The sequence below is a fragment of the Anomaloglossus baeobatrachus genome, chromosome 6 (assembly GCF_048569485.1).
Source record: "Anomaloglossus baeobatrachus isolate aAnoBae1 chromosome 6, aAnoBae1.hap1, whole genome shotgun sequence".
Classification (NCBI taxonomy): Eukaryota; Metazoa; Chordata; class Amphibia; order Anura; family Aromobatidae; genus Anomaloglossus; species Anomaloglossus baeobatrachus.
Window position 1 is genome coordinate 303154893 of NC_134358.1, and position 17648 is coordinate 303172540.

The 17648-nt window shown below is 43.9% G+C and overlaps 1 protein-coding gene across 1 annotated transcript in view; it reads right to left on the minus strand.

Annotated features, from left to right (window-relative positions):
- Nucleotides 1–227: 227 nt before the first annotated feature.
- The window catches only part of LOC142243225 (uncharacterized), a 102521-nt gene continuing 85100 nt past the window's right edge, over nucleotides 228–17648 (minus strand). The window contains exons 11-14 of the mRNA XM_075314899.1: nucleotides 11562–11669; nucleotides 3367–3421; nucleotides 3088–3270; nucleotides 228–942 (exon numbers count right to left, since the gene is read on the minus strand). Coding sequence (XP_075171014.1) covers nucleotides 881–942; nucleotides 3088–3270; nucleotides 3367–3421; nucleotides 11562–11669 — 408 coding nt within the window. The 3' untranslated portion in view covers nucleotides 228–880. The remainder of the gene's footprint in view (nucleotides 943–3087; nucleotides 3271–3366; nucleotides 3422–11561; nucleotides 11670–17648) is intronic.

A 17648-nucleotide genomic window follows, 5' to 3' on the forward strand; every position in this document is an offset into this window, starting at 1 on the left:
AGAAGAGCGCTCAATATATACTTTGGGCTCCCAGAGATTGCTCTGATCTCCTCCCAGAGCTGTGATAGAACAGCCCAGGATGCGTGTCCAGGTCACAGCAGGAAGCAGCCACAGTGCAGGAGATAGGATGGAACACCGACTATTCTCTCTATGCACAGGGACTGCATTATATACACAGTGCAATACAAGATGGCAGCTCCAAGTGTTTGAATAAAAATAGAATTAAATAAAAACTAAACAATTATTTAATTTTGAATTAAAATTAATTGATTCCATAATCAGTAATTATTCATACAAAATTACAGTCACGGCACTTTCCCTTGAAGGTAGCCTTAAGTACATGGAGCTCAACCCATGACCTTGCCTACAGTTTTCAACAACTTTACTAGTAAAAAGCTGTGATTCAGACCTAACCTGCTAAATACAGTGATCGCCGATGCAGCAGTGGGTTGCAAAGCCCCCATCCCAAACGCAATGAATACAAATGGTCCGCTATTAGAGACAGCAGACATCTTTACTCGTTCACTGTTCGATTAATCAGTGACCAATTCTTGTAGCATCACATATGTACGGCGGTGTGTGGGAACTCACTTTCCATTGTTCCGTACATGTGCTTTGGATGTTGGGAAGGAGTTAAAATACTCAAAATATATAAAAGGAACTTTTGCATTTGGAAGAATTAATTACATTAGCAAAATAATAAATAAATGAAAACACGTTTATGTTGAATTTTCCATTTTAAAATGACTGTCCAATCCAGCAACAATAATCTCAGCTTTGCAATTATAATTAAAGAAAAAAAAACAGAAATAACACAAAAATGACTTATCAAACAAACATTTTAGAAATAAAAAAATAATGGCTTTTTCCTTTTATACTGTCATGAATTCTTCAGTCTTCCAGTATCTTGCAAGTATTTAATAAGACTCGGTATATTTATTCCTAGAAGACAAAAAAATATTATTAAAGCATTTTAATACACATCAACTAACAAAAGTAAAAGATCAAAAATGCTTTTTAATGTAATGGTATACATAAAAAGTAGTAAAATGTAGCTGTCTAAGCATGCAGATGCAAACATAAGGGCAAGACTCTGGCAAGATCATTCCAAACGCATTTAAAATGAAATAAAATTTGCTAGTTATGCTTTTGCCTAACTTGGCTGTTTTTAGTAATAAAGGCATACATAAAGATATTTTACGCCCTAAAGAACACCGCCGCTCGATGGCAGAGGATGAATGGAGATGGCTCAGGAGCCCACACCATTCCAAGCAGATGATGTCTGTGTCATTCAGCCATCATCTGCTCTAACTGCCACAAGTGGAGATGAGCTGCACCCGCAGCTGTTAACCTGTTATATTCCGGTGTTATTCCTTGACAGCGGCATTTAAATAGAGCTGTTGTAGGCGCTCATCAGTGTCCCCATGACGCAACTGCAGTCACGGGGACAGCAATTTGAATTGCCCCCTTTTTTCTGCCATTCAAAATGCAGATCGTAAAAGAAAAGAAAAAAGAAAAAACACTTATGTGGTATCATTACATCCATAAGAGTCTGATCTATCAAAACATAAAACTACGATAATTAGCCCAATTGGGAAACTGTGTGAAGAGAAAAAGGAATGAAAACTTTAGAACTGCATTTTTTTGGTCATCACAGCTCCTCAATACAAAAACGTTGTATCCACTCCAAAATGGTATAAATAAAAACGTCAGGTCCCCCTACAAAAGACAATCCCTCACACAGCTACTCGAACTGCAAACTTAAAATGTTACAGGTCTCAGAAAATTATAACACAACAAACAATATTTTTAACTAATTTCAAATTCTCTTCCCACCACTCTGCAAGTTTGGTATCAACGTAAATTGTACTTATCTGGAGACTCATTTCTAGGTAATTTTTTACTGTACAATGAAATCTATAAAAACAGCCCTCTGCCCCACCCCCAAAAAAGTGGACTGTGTTGTTTTGCAATTACACTACACTTGGAATTTTTTGCCATTTTCCAGTACATTATATATGGCACTATGAATGGTGTCATTCAGAAATACAACTCGTCCCACAAAAAAGAAATCCTTAAACAACTACGTGGGTAGAAAGAGAAAAATATTATGGCATCTGGAAAAAGCAGAGGAAAAAAAACTAAAGCACAAAAAGAAAAATCGACCGATCCTTAAAGGGAATCTTTTAGGGTTTTAAGAGAAGCATGAATGAATTTGCCTATTGTTAATCAAGCGCCTATTTCTCAAATGCTCTCTTGGTGATTTATTACACTGAAGCGTTTCTGGTTCTTTGACTTAATTGGCACCTGCTGCATGCTTCAGAAGAAATGCTAGAGTCATCACTCAACGGCACAGGGGTTGTTTGACATAGAAGAGTATACCTAATATATATCTAATAGTTTGTTAAAAACCAGAAATCATATTGATCCAAACGTATAGCTATACATGTATAAAAGTTTTGCACAGCGTAAGAGCTCGCTCTCACCATCATTAATCAGCACCATCATTAATCAGACAAGCGCCATCTAATTTTTTATACGATAGAGCTCTGACCAATTATATGTAATGGGACAATGCTGAGCAATGTTTTTTTCTCATTTTGCATGAGAAAAAAAATCGTAGCATGCTGAGATTTGATACACAAATTGGATGAGACTCACCAATTCAAGTGTATGGGTGCGTGGAAATCATTGGACTGCACTCTGATGTCCACGGACTCACAGAAAGGAGAATATAGAGAAATCTAGTTGTCCATCTTCTCCTTACAGTGTGCACCGATTCTCTCATCCGAGAGAATTGGATCACACTATGCTGCCATCCTGATCAAACTCGGAGCAGAGCTTGATCGGCATGTCACTAACATGATCGACCCGATTCTCACGGATGAAAGAATCTACGGTGATATGACTCTGGTCTAAAGGTGAAGAGGAACACATTAAAGGAAAGGCAACACTTGAAAAAACATGACATAGTTTAAGCGTATGAAGGAAATAGGGCCTAGGTCTTCAGTACCAACTAAAAAAGTAAAATACAAGTTAACAGGGAAAACAAGAAATTAGAAAATAAATAATTAAAAGGATAGGTACCTCGGAAAGCAGGGTTTGTAGCTGCAATTCTTTTCAATACAACAATGACGTCTGATACATTCATATTTTTTATGCTTTTAAAAAATGCTTCAGTGGCATCAGATGTGTTCTGAAAAATGGGTAAAATTGGTGCAGATGTACGGCATTCCTTAGGCGAACTTATTGATGACAAATTTGCCTCGTCTAAAGACACAAGAAAAAAAAAATCTGTCAGTAACCTAAAAGTGAAAAACCACTAGAACTATCAAATAAATAAAAAAAAATTTTTCCCATTAATACCTGAAGGCTTTTTGTTGCTGTGTGGATCATTATTGCTTGGTAAAGTGGAAGAAGCCTAAAAGAAAATGAAATATCAGTAAAGTAACAAAGAAAGTTCAGGTAATCTTAGATATTGTAAGCCTTTTTTGTTTCAGTTTACCATACATGCCATAAAAATCTCATGTTGTATACTTTAATAGAAGGATGTGACAAGATGCCTCAGGGTACGTTCCCACAATGAGTTTTTGGTGAGTTTTTGACGCTGTGTAAAAAACACAGCATCTTACAGTTCTAGCGAAGTAGATGAGATTTACAGAAATCTCCTACCCACGGTGCTATTATTTTATCAAGTGTAAACTAACCTGTGGTGCGTATTTCAAATCTGCAACATATCAATGTCTCTTGCAGATACGCTGAGTTTGATGTGCAGATTTTCCCCTTAACCTTGCATTAGATGCGGAAAATCCACAGGTAAAAAAACCATTTAATCCACACCTAAGCATATCAAAGTTTTTATCAAAGCCAAATGCCAAAAAATTATCACAAATAAAGCAGCTTTATTTAAAAGCACACACAATACATCAGACAAAAAATAGTGTGCTAGAAATGCAATAAAAATGCATGTGAAACCAACGCTGGCAAAAACGCAATGCAAAAATGCAAGCAACCTAATTTACATAATAGGTACAAAATGGTGCCCGAATTCTGCAACTTCAAATGCTCTGCAAAAGCTCATATTGGAAACATAGCTTAGTAGTGTAATCCGTCAACGTGCGCCAGCCTGAGCAGGCGCACTTTGATCTGCCTGCTCAGGGCAGCTCAAAGTATTGTAGTGCGCCTGTGCAGGACCTCAATGTCGGCGAGTGTGTATGACGTGGACGCGTCATGCACACAGGCTTCAGAAGACGGAGGAGCAAGATGGCCGAGAGAGGAGGCGCCGGTCACTGAGAACAGCTCCGCCCAGCGGGCCAACCAGCACCGCAGCGACTAGTTTAGGTGAGTATTATAAAGTGTTTTTTTATGTTCTCACAGCGGCCTGCGCTCTTATATACAGCATGTTAGAATGCTGTATTTAAGAGCCCACTGGTGGTGGCAGCAGCTGACAGGTTCCTTTTAAGCTCTGCACTCCACATGAAAAGAGCATGTGGAAGGCTGCCACTTCAAAGTCAGAAATCAGCACATGTTCCAAGCAATGTTGCTAGGGGGGGGGTTGTGTCTTCTAAAGGAGGAAGATGGCAAAAAGTGGTTTGAAAATCAGGCTTGTAAAAGTAAGATAAAGGAATACTAGGGTCTTTGTAAAGGAATGAATAAAGATCAATCTAAAAACTTTTAATTATTTAGAACTTCAAGTGCAAAGAGCAGCTAGAAAATTTACAACACCAGCAAGAAGAGCTAAATATTTCAATATTTAATATACAAGATTCTAAATTAACAATATATATACAGTGGGGAAAATAACTATTTGATACACTGCCAATTTTGCAAGTTTTCCCACCTACAAAGATTGGGGAAGTCTGTAATTTTATCGTAGTTACACCTCAACTGTGACAAACAGAACCCTCCCCAAAAAAATCCAGAAAATCACATTGTATTATTTTTAAACAATGAATTTGCATTTTATTGCATGAAATAAGTATTTGATACAATAGAATAACAGAACTTAATATTTGGTACAGAAACCTTTGTTTGCAATTACATTGGCCAGCCGTTTCCTGTAGTTTTGACTAAGTTTGCACACACTACAGCAGGGATTTTGGCCTACTCCTCCATACAGATCTTCTCCAGGATATTTCAGGGTTGTCGCTGGACAACATTGAGTTTCAGCTCCCTCCAAAGATTTTCTATTGGGTTCAGGTCTGGAGACCAGCTAGGCCACTCCAGAACATTGAAATGCTTCTTATGGAGCCACTCCTTAGTTGCCCTGGCTGTGTGTTTCAGGTCATTGTCATGCTGGAAGACCCAGCCGTGACCCATTTTCAATGCTCTTACTGAAGGAGTTTGTTAATCAAAATCTGGCAATACTTGATCCCATCCATCCTCCCTTCAATATCATCATGTCAGTCATCATGTCCCCTTTCCAGAAAAGCGCCCCCAAAGTATGAAGTTTCTACCCCCATGCTTCAAAGTTGGGACGGTGTTTTTGGAGTTGTATTCATCATTCTTCTTCTTCCAAACACAGTGAGTGGAGCCGATACTAAAAAGTTCTATTTTGGTTTCATCTGACCACATGACCTTTTCCCATGCATCCTTCTGATCATCCAGATGGTCATTGGTGAACTTCAAACAGGCCTGGACATGTGCTGGCATGAGAAAGGGGACCTTGTTGGCCCTGCAGGAATTCAACCCATGACGGCGTAGTGTGTTACTAAGGGTAATCTTTGAGACTGTGGTCCCAGCTCTCTTTAGGTCATTGATCAAGTACTCCCATGTAGTTCTGGGCTGATTCCTGACCTTTCTTCGAGTCATCCTTACCCCATGAGGCAAGAGCATGGAGCCCCAGACCGGGTAAGACTGATAAAAAATGGAGAAACACAAGGATGACTAACAATTGTGCTAACAGTTATTTCCTTTTTAGCAAGCTACTTGCGTATTGACATTTTTTTATAGCCACAAAGAACCATTCGGGACGGTGTTTAACCTAAAAAACTAGACTTTATTTATTCTTAAAAACATTACCAATCACGTGTCAAACAAGAGATCTCAAACTTATCACACTGGACGTGTCAACATACCAACGTTGTGCCAGTAATCTCAACAATGCTGTCAGACCATAATTGAACCTCCAGAACCCAGTACCTTTTATTAAGCTTCACCTTATAATTCCTGCCATGACCGCTGGGTATACAGGTATAATTAATACTCAAGTACAGCAGATCAACTTGTTATCGCTACTATTACTATTATAGAACTCTAACTTACAAGGGTTCAACCCAAACTCATCAAGCTGTCAGCACCCATATATACAAGTGAATCCTTAATGATTCTACTGCAGTTGAGCTAACACCCAGCAAGGCAGCGTCTGCATCTCAGGCAATTATCTCACCAAGTGGCTGAAGCAAACCACGGCAATGTAGGGATACACTGAACTGACTGTAGTAATTGGCGTGACCGTCCTCAGTCCCGACGCGCGTTTCCCACTTCTTCACACACGTCCCCTGAAGAAGTGGGAAACGCGCGTCGGGACTGAGGACGGTCACGCCAATTACTACAGTCAGGTCAGTGTATCCCTACATTGCCGTGGTTTGCTTCAGCCACTTGGTGAGATAATTGCCTGAGATGCAGACGCTGCCTTGCTGGGTGTTAGCTCAACTGCAGTAGAATCATTAAGGATTCACTTGTATATATGGGTGCTGACAGCTTGATGAGTTTGGGTTGAACCCTTGTAAGTTAGAGTTCTATAATAGTAATAGTAGCGATAACAAGTTGATCTGCTGTACTTGAGTATTAATTATACCTGTATACCCAGCGGTCATGGCAGGAATTATAAGGTGAAGCTGAATAAAAGGTACTGGGTTCTGGAGGTTCAATTATGTTCTGACGGTATTGTTGAGATTACTGGCATAACGTTGGTATGTTGACACGTCCAGTGTGATAAGTTTGAGATCTCTTGTTTGACACATGTGATTGGTAATATTTTTAAGAATAAATAAAGTCTAGTTTTTTAGGTTAAACACCGTCCCGAATGGTTCTTTGTGGCTATAAATTATTGGTGGTGTACAACCTGAGCATGAGGTTTACAGATTTAGGACAAATGACGTATGTGTTGCCTATTGACATGCAGCTCATCCTAACTTGTGCAGGTCTACAATTTTCTCTCTGGCATCCTTAGACAGCTCTTTGGTCTTGGCCATGGTGGAGAGGTAGGAGTGTGATTGATTGAGCACGTGAACAGGTGTCTTTTCTACAGGTAATGAGGTCAAATAGGTGCAATTAATACAGGTAATGAGTACAAAGTAGGAGGACTTCTTTAAGAAAAAAATAAACAGGTCTGTGAGAGCCACAATTCTTGCTGGTTGGTGATCAAATACTTATCTCATGCAATAAAACGTAAATTAATTATTTAAGAATCATAACATGATTTTCTGGATTTTTTGGGGGGGATTCTGTCTGTCAGCTGAAGTGTACCTACGATAAAAATTACAGATCTCTCCATTCTTTGTAGGTGGGAAAACTTGCAAAATCAGCAGTGTATCAAATCCTTTTTCCCCAGTGTGTGTGTGTGTGTGTGTGTGTGTGTGTGTGTACACGAGTCGTATATACAGTATGTCAGGGGTCTCAAACACGCGACCCGTCAGGCTGCTTCGTGCGGCCCCCAGGCCCGTGCCCCTGGTCACTATCGCGGCCAGTGCAGGGGCCGCAGCCACTGTCTGCACTTTGTTAGATGAGTGTTTTGCCGGCGCTGCGCTCTCAGAGGCAAGGACTGTGCGCGCGCGCAGCGCCGACAAAACAACCATCTGATCTGCCATAAATCGCTGCCAGTGGCTGCGGTCCCTGCACCGGCCGCGATAGTCACCGGGGCACGGCCTGCAGACAGCGAGAAGCAGAGGTGAGGAGCCGAGGGAACGCGGGACAGGTGAGAAGAATGGTGGTTTTTTATTTTTTGTGTATGTGAAGGACGGCACATTAACCCCTTAGCAACCTATGACGTACTGGGTACATCATGGCTCCCTGGTACTTAAGGATCCATGACATACCCAGTACGTCGTGGCGAAATCCCCCCCCCCCAGTGGCTGCGATCGCTGTTTGCATTGCAAATAGCAAATACCTTAGATTCGGGGAGGAGGGGACCTCAGGAGGGGTGGTGTCTCCTCACTGGACCTACGGAGGCTGTGATTGGCTGTGCGGCGTTCGTCAGCCAATCACAGCCACTGTAATGTTCCAGCCATTGAAAATGGCTGTAACATTGAAATCCAGCCATGATCAGTGCAGCTGTAGCACCGATCATTGGCTGGAGCTGGGTGACCTCAGTTTCACCTGCCCCCAGCTCTGATTGGAGAGACCGGTCTTGTGACCGATCTGTCCAATCACTGTGGATCTGGGGCCAGAGACCGCCCCTTCAGCTTCACTCAGGAATCTGTGGGTGGAAGCCGAGAACGATCGGTAAATTATCACCTTTCACTCGCCGCCGCCACTGCCCCCCCCACCCATTACTACAGGATGGGCACATTACTATAGAATAGGGACAAGGTGGGCACATGTCTATAGCATGGAGACAAGGTGGGCACATGACTATAGGATGTGGACAAGGTGGGGACATGTCTATAGGATGGGGACAAGGTGGGCACATGTCTATAGGATGGGGACAAGGTGGGCACATGTCTATAGGATGGGGACAAGGTGGGCACATGTCTATAGGATGGGGACAAGGTGGGCACATGTCTATAGGATGGGGACAAGGTGGGCACATGTCTATAGGATGGGGACAAGGTGGGTACATGTCTATAGGATGGGGACAAGGTGGGCACATTACTATAGGATGGGGACAAGGTGGGCACATTACTATAGGATGGGGACAAGGTGGGCACATGTCTATAGCATGGGGACAAGGTGGGCACATGTCTATAGCATGGAGACAAGGTGGGCACATGTCTATAGGATGGGGACAAGGTGGGCACATGTCTATAGCATGGGGACAAGGTGGGCACATGTCTATAGGATGGGGCCAAGGTGGGCACATGACTATAGGATGGGGACAAGGTGGGCACATAACTATAGGATGGGGACAAGGTGGGCACATGACTATAGGAAGGGGGACAAGGTAGGCACATGACTACAGAATAGGGACAAGGTGGGCACATGACTATAGGATGGGGACAAGGTGGGCACATGACTATAGGATGGGGACATTACAAGGGTGGGCATAATAATATTGGATAGGGACATTACTATAGAATAGGGACAAGGCTGGGGTCATTACTATAGGATGGGGACAAGGTGGGCACATTACTATAGGATAGGGGACATTACTAAAAGATGTTGGCCAAAATTTCTATATAGTGATAATTGTAACACTTTTAGTTACAAGAAAGGGATAAAATGTAAAAAAAAAAAAAAATAATAAGGCATGACTTTTTTTTAACATCAAATTTTTTTTATTTTTTTTTAGATTTAACCAAAGAATGTGCACATTTGTTATAATAAACAAGTGAAAAATGTTGAAAATCAGTCATCCAAAGGTGTGTAAAAAAATATATATGGTACCAATAAAAATGTCACTTTGTCCTGCAAAGAATGCGGCCCCCCAAATTATTTTTTTCCTCGGTGCGGCCCATACACCCAGCCGGGTTTGAGACCCCTGCAGTATGTATATGTGTGTGTCTGAGCCTCTTGTACTTGTGGTTTGTTTATTGCACATTGCATACTGATGATATTTTTATTATTATTTAAGTTTATTGATATCTGCATCTATTGTATATTTCTTATCTCTATTCAAAGTAAATCTTATATTAAGGTATTTGCGCAGAGTGCGTTGTTTGGGTGCGTTTTTGGCCTAAAAACTGCATGACAGTGCTTTTTTTTTTTTAGAGGTGACAAAAAAAAAGCAACATGTCAATTCTTTTTTGTTTTTACTGCTGCATTTTTTGTGGCCAAAAACGCTGCATCTTTCTGGTCAGAAAAAGATGCAGTGTGCAGACATACCCTTAAGATGCATTTACCCTGCATGATTATCGGAGATTTCCTAGGAAGGATTGGTTCTAGATTGTAAACAGGATGGCCAATCAACCAATGAACAAACAAAACGCTGGTTTGTCAAGTGAAATGCTCTTTTGGTTTGTTAAAAAAAAAAAAATCATTCATCAGCCCATTGTCCTAGCCAAAATGAATCTGTGCGTCCTAGAACAATGGCTGCAAATGCGCACAAAATGAGCTGATTGTTCTAAGCGCATTTGTTTAAAAAGGCTATAAAAAGGACAGACAAATATGTTGGGGTTGGGTGGTGAAAACACAGCTTTAGGCTATGTGCGCATGGAGAGTTTTTAGCGGCGTTATTCGGTGCGTTTTTGGTCAGCAAAGTCTATGGGGCACTTTGCACACTACGACATCGCAGGTGCGATGTCGGTGGGGTCAAATTGAAAATGACGCACATCCGGCGTCGCAGGCGATATCGTAGTGTGTAAAGCCTTTTTGATATGATTAACGAGCGCAAAATCGTCGTAATCGTATCATTGGTGTAGCCTCGGCCATTTCCATAATTTGGAAATGACCGATGTTACGATGTTGTTCCTCGTTCCTGCGGCAGCACACATCGCTGTGTATGAAGCCGCAGGAGTGAGAACATCTCCTACCAGCGTCCTGCGGCTCACGCCAGCTATGCGGAAGGAAGGAGGTGGGCGGGATGTTTACGTCCCGCTCATCTCCGCCCTTCCGCTTCTATTGGCCGCCTGCCGTGTGACGTCGCTGTGACGCCGCACGACCCGCCCCCTTAATAAGGAGGCGGGTCGCCGGCCAGAGCGACGCTGGAGAGCAGGTGAGTGCATGTGAAGCTGGCATAGCGATAATGTTCGCTACGCCAGCTATCACCATGATATCGCAGCTGCGACGGGGGCGGGGACCATCGTGCTCGGCATCGCAAGCATCAGCTTGCGATGTCGTAGTGTGCAAAGTGCCCCTATGACTTTTCATTTTTGCTGTCCGCAATGTGCTTTTTTTAGTGCATTTTTTAAGTTAAAAAAAAAAGCAACATGTCAATTCTTTTCTGAGTTTTTCCACCCATGCAATGCATTGGAAACGCGTAGCAAAACGCAGTAAACAAAAACGCAGCAAAACGCAGCCAAAACCGCGTTTTTTGCCACAGGTGTGTTTTTTTTGCGGCCAAAAACACACAAAACGCTGCATCTTAGTGGCCACAAAAAAAGGCAACGTGCGCACATAGCCTAACTCAAGTTTCCTACCCCCTTGTTTTCTCTTGAGTTTTTCCAGGGCAGAAGGGTGTTGAAATAATAATTACAGTACATTTTTGTGGATCATGCAGCCCTAGCCTAATATTAACTTATAATTTGCAACCTTAAAATTGGTGAAAGAAGTACATTTCCAAGTGCCATTAAAATGTTTATGAGAAGAAATATAAAACAAATGATGTAATATTGTGGCAATGATTTAAAGTTGTAAAATACAAATTCATGTTACAAAAAATATTAGTTTAGGAAGAAAGTTTAACATGTGTTGAGATTAGTAGTATAAGCTACAGGTTATTGATCGTGAGTGGATTAACGCACCTGAGGTTTACGCTGTTCTTCCCGATATTTCATTAGGGCTTCAGTACAATTCTTTGTGATTTGTTGAATAAATGCCGCATCACCATCATTCTTAATTTCAAAGCGTCTCTGGAAAATAAAAAAAGATAGAAAATATAGAAGGTACAGAGAACATTAACATCTTGCCTTTGTAGAATCTCATTCTGTTAAACTCAAAAAGCCATTCCCGTTTTTTTGTTAAAAGCTGTTTTACCAAAATTGCATGTTACCACCTATTCACAAGATAGCGGATAACCTGCTATTCACATGGGATTCCACTGCTGCGGTTTGCACTGATCATGAGAATAATGGTTTTGAGTCTCCTGTTTATACAGAGAGAAGTGCAGCGCTGCTCCAGTGAAAATCTGTACTGCTCAGTCGGTGAACAATATGGTTCATTTATGGTATCTGTATTACTGTGAATTATCCATTCAGAATCTGACACATTGACACAATGATTTTTGATTTTATCCTATATTCATATGTCCACACAATGTCATACTCACATTCCTTTTTCTATTGTAGTAGTTTCCCTACACCAGCACATTCATATACCCTTTCTCACATTAACATATGGGTCCATCACACGATACTTAAATGATACACATATTATACCTTCATTATCCGGTTGTGCGCATGAGCATTATGATCCACCGCTAACTTCCGTAGACCGCCGGCATTTGGGATACGCTGACATTCGTCACTGTCTATTACTATAACAGCGGCATGTGCTTGTGTTCCACGGCCCGGCGGCCGGAAGTCACATGACGTGGTAGTAATCATGTGACTTATGCGCCGACATTTCCGGTTTACCATAGCGTGCGCAATTCAATCATTTTTCCAGCTATATAAGAGACATGCAAACCCTCACCTATACTCAGCACCCCCTGAGGAAATAACGAAACACGTGTCGGGGTCTGCAGCAGGCAAGCAGGTCACTTAGATCCACAATTCAGGTATACAATTTAATCTCCTATATCGTTTTTACATTATTCCTATTAGGGCACTACATAACTCACAATTGCTGTTATTGTTTTTTGTGCTCGCAGTTTCTGTACCATTTTCTGACTGCATAAGCAGCAGCCTGGTTTATTTAGAATTTTTTATTGTGGATTTTGCACAATTACAACTTATCTGCACTTTATTTGTATGCTCAGGAAAATTTATTCTATGGTAGATTAACATATTAGGTCTTCAGTAGCACTGTCACTTTAACTTGTCCTGCTGTTTTTGATTGGGAACCTCCCTGTCTTTTTATTAACTTTGTTTTTGGTAGTATATTTTTAAATGTATTTAATTAAATATTTTTTTTATATTTATATTTTAATCGCTTTCGTTCACTTTTTCCCTCTGCCACATGCATCGCCTACATATGATAGGGGGTTTATTGGATATGGTACAGACAGCCAAGCGCTGTATTTCTGCAGTCTCAGACTCTATATGTAGAGGTGCACTACTGTGCCATTAAATCTGGAAACTCAGGACCCCAGTTCTCAAAATTTGTGGGAATCCCAGTCATAGGAGAGGCAGCAATCAACAAGTAATTATATATCCTGAAAAATGATAACTTGCAATGTTGGTACTACCAGATTTTTATATTTTGTTTTTGAAAACAAAGTGTAGTGCCCTATTACCAATCTCAGTGTTGAAGATCTGGACGATTACTAAAAAGAAAACTACTGACAATATGTAACCGGAAATTATCTCCCGAACTCCTAAGAGCATTGAACCCTCTACCTCCCGCACTTCATCCTGTGTCCATTCTAGGCTTCCCTCTTCTCACCCTACTTGTACCAGTGATATTATGCCCTCATGCCCCCTCCAATCTCATTCCACAGTCATCACTATCAACCTAACTATTTACGTTCACTCTTTAGTCTGTTAATTCTCCAAAGTCATAACGTCAATATTAAAAAGACCATATCTTGACCCACTAACCTATTTCTGCTAACTACAGACCAGTTTCAAGTTTCCTCTTCATGTCCAATGTACTAGAATGCTTGGTCTACTCATCCAATTTGCTAGCCTTCAAATAACCTTCTTCTTGACACTTTCCAATATGCTTTCCAAACTGTACAAAAACAGTTCTTACTAATGTTTTGAACAATCTACTAACAGCTAAATCCAATGGGTAATTACAGTGCCTTGCGAAAGTATAGAGCCCCTTTGAATTTTTCAACCTTTTCCCACATTTCAGGCTTCAAACATAAAAGATAAAAAGAAGGGAATTTTGTTTACTTACCGTAAATTCCTTTTCTTCTAGCTCCTATTGGGAGACCCAGACAATTGGGTTGTATAGCTTCTGCCTCCGGAGGCCACACAAGAAGGGAATTTTGTTACTTACCGTAAATTCCTTTTCTTCTAGCTCTTATTGGGAGACCCAGACGATTGGGGTATAGCTACTGCCCTCCGGAGGCCACACAAAGCACTACACTAAAAAGTGCAAGGCCCCTCCCCTTCTGGCTATACCCCCCCGTGGTATCACGGGTTCTCCAGTTTTAGTGCCAAAGCAAGAAGGAGGAAGCCAATAACTGGTTTAAACAAATTAACTCCGAATAACGTCGGAGAACTGAAAAACCGTTCAACATGAACAACATGTGTACCCGCAAACAACCAAGAAATCCCGAAGGACAACAGGGCGGGTGCTGGGTCTCCCAATAAGAGCTAGAAGAAAAGGAATTTACGGTAAGTAACAAAATTCCCTTCTTCTTCAGCGCTCTATTGGGAGACCCAGACGATTGGGACGTCCAAAAGCTGTCCCTGGGTGGGTAAAGAGATACCTCATGTTAGAGCTGCAAAACAGCCCTCCCCTACGGGGATGTCACTGCCGCCTGCAGGACTCTTCTACCTAAGCTGGCATCCGCCGAAGCATAGGTATGCACCTGATAATGTTTGGTGAAAGTGTGCAGACTCGACCAGGTAGCTGCCTGGCACACCTGTTGAGCCGAAGCCTGGTGTCGTAGCGCCCAGGACGCACTCACGGCTCTGGTTGAATGGGCTTTCAGCCCTGAAAGAACCGGAAGCCCTGCAGAACGGTAGGCTTCCAGAATTGGTTCTTTGATCCATCGAGCCAGGGTGGCTTTAGAAGCCTGCAACCTCTTGCGCGTACCAGCGACAAGGGCATCGGAACGGCGTACGGGCGCCGTGCGGGAAATGTAGATTCTGAGTGCTCTCACCAGATCTAGCAAACGTAAATCATTCTCATACCGGTGAACCGGATGAGTGCAAAAGGACGGTAAGGAGATATCCTGATTAAGATGAAACGAGGATACGACCTTAGGGAGAAACTCCGGAATGATGCGCAGCACTACCTTGTCCTGGTGAAACACCAGGAAGGGAGCCTTGGATGACAGAGCTGCCAGCTCAGACACTCGCCGAAGCGATGTGATCGCAACGAGAAACGCCACCTTCTGTGACAGGCGAGAAAAGGAAACTTCCTTCAGAGGCTCGAAAGGCGGCTTCTGGAGAGCAACTAGAACCCTGTTCAGATCCCATGGATCCAACGGCCGCTTGTTCGGGGGTACGATATGACAAACCCCCTGCGGGAACGTGCGCACCTTAGAAAGACGTGCTAGACGCTTCTGAAAAAACACGGATAGTGCTGAGACTTGCCCTTTGAGGGAGTCTAGCGACAAGCCCTTTTCTAACTCCTATTGTAGGAAGGAAAGAAAGATAGGCAATGCAAATGGCCAGGGAGACACTCCCTGAGTAGAGCACCAGATTAAGAAAATCTTCCACGTTCTGTGGTAGATCTTAGCAGACGTGGGCTTCCTAGCCTGTCTCATGGTGGCAACGACCCCTTGGGATAATCCTGAAGACGCTAGGATCCAGGACACAAAAGCCACACAGTCAGGTTCAGGGCCGCAGAATTCCGATGGAGAAAACGGCCCTTGAGACAGTAAGTCTGGTCGGTCTGGTAGTGACCCCGGTCGGCCGACCGTGAGATGCCACAGATCCGGGTACCACGATCTCCTCGGCCAGTCTGGTGCGACGAGTATGACGCGGCTGCAATCGGATCTGATTTTTGCGCAGTACTCTGGGCAAGAGTGCCAGAGGTGGAAACACATATGTGAGCCGGAACTGCGACCAATCTTGCACTAAGGCGTCTGCCGCCAGAGCTCTGTGATCGCGCGATCGTGCCATAAATGCCGGGACCTTGTTGGTGTGCCGAGACGCCATTAGGTCGACGTCCGGCACCCCCCAGCGGCAACAGATTTCCTGAAACACGTCCGGGTGAAGGGACCATTCCCCCGCGTCCATGCCCTGGCGACTGAGGAAGTCTGCTTCCCAGTTTTCTACGCCCGGGATGTGAACTGCGGATATGGTGGATGCTGTGTCCTCCACCCACATGAGGATTCGCCGGACTTCCTGGAAGGCTGCTGACTGCGTGTCCCTCCTTGGTGGTTGATGTATGCCACCGCTGTGGAGATGTCCGACTGGATTCGGATCTGCTCCCTTTCTAGCCACTTCTGGAAAGCTAATAGGGTAAGATACCCTGCCCCGATTTCCAGCACATCGAACTGAAGGGTGGACTCCTGCTGAGTCCACGTCCCCTGAGCCATGTGGCGGAGACAAACTGCTCCCCACCCTGACAGACTCGTATCTGTCGTGACCACTGCCCAGGATGGGGGCTATGACAATGAGGTGGGAATAAGCCACTATTGCAGAGAGTCCTCGGCCGTCAGGGAAAGGGAGACTTCCCGTCCAGGGAGGTTGACTGCCCATCCCATTGGCGGAGAATGTCCCATTGCCGTTGGCGCAGATGAAACTGCGCAAAGAGAACTGCCTCGATGGCTGCCACCATCTTCCTTAGGAAGTGCATGAGGCGCCTTAAGGGGTGCGACTGGCCTTGAAGGAGAGACTGCACCTCTGTCCGCAGTGAACGCTGCTGGTTCAGCGGAAGCTTCACTATGGCTGATAGAGTATGAAACTCCATGCCGAGATACGTTAGTGATTGAGTCGGAGACAGATTTGACCTTGCCAAATTGATGATCCACCCGAAAGTCTGGAGAGTCTCCAGCGTAACATTCAGGCTGCGTTGGCATGCCTCGAGGGAGGGTGCTTTGACGAGTAGATCGTCCAAGTACGGGATCACCTCCGTGAGAGTGCAAGACTGCTACCACTGCTGCCATGACCTTGGTGCACACCCGTGGGGCTGTCGCCAGACTGAATGGCAGAGCTACGAACAGAAGATGTTCGTCTCCTATCACAAAACGTAGAAAACGTTGGTGCTCCGTAGCAATTGGCACGTGGAGATAGGCATCTTTGATGTCTGTTGAGGCAAGGAAGTCTCCTCGAGACATTGAGGCAATGACGGATCGGAGGGATCCCATCCGGAACCGCCTGGCGTTCGCATGCTCGTTGAGCAGTTTCAGAACCAGAACAGGACGGAAGGAACCGTCCATTTTTGGAGCCACAAAGAGATTGGAGTACAAACCCTCGCCCTCGTTCCTGAGGGGGGACAGGGATCACCACTCCTTCTGCTCTTAGAGCGTCCACCGCCTGCAGCAGGGCATCTGCTCGGTGGAGAGGTGGGGCCGTTCTGAAGAATGGAGTCGGAGGACGAGAACAGAACACTGTCCTGTGCACGTGAGCACAATGTCCGTCACCCACCGGTCTGTGACCTGTGGCAGCTAAATGTCGCCAAAGGCGGGGGAGTCTGCCATCAACCGCGGATGCGGAGAGAGAGAGAGAGAGCTGAGAGTCCTGAGGAGACCGCCTTGGTAGCGGTTCCTCCGACTGCCTTCCTTGGGCGAGATTGAGCCCGGCCGGAATCTGAGCCCGTCTGAGGTTTTGTAGCCCTTTTGCACGAGGACAATTGGGACCTGCCGGAGCTTGGGAAGGACCGAAACCTCGACTGTACTTTTAGGACAGTATTAACAGGGTAAGTCGCAGTGCAGACATTGCGGGGTTACGGACGCCTCTGCGGCACAGATGTCCCTGCTCAAGGTCAGCTGCGCAAGAACAGCTGAAAAGGTTAGGTTGCCAATACGGCTGTGGATGCCGGAGCAACCGACACGCCGATAGCCTCCTAGACAGATGTCAACCAGAGTCCATCTGTCTGTGAAT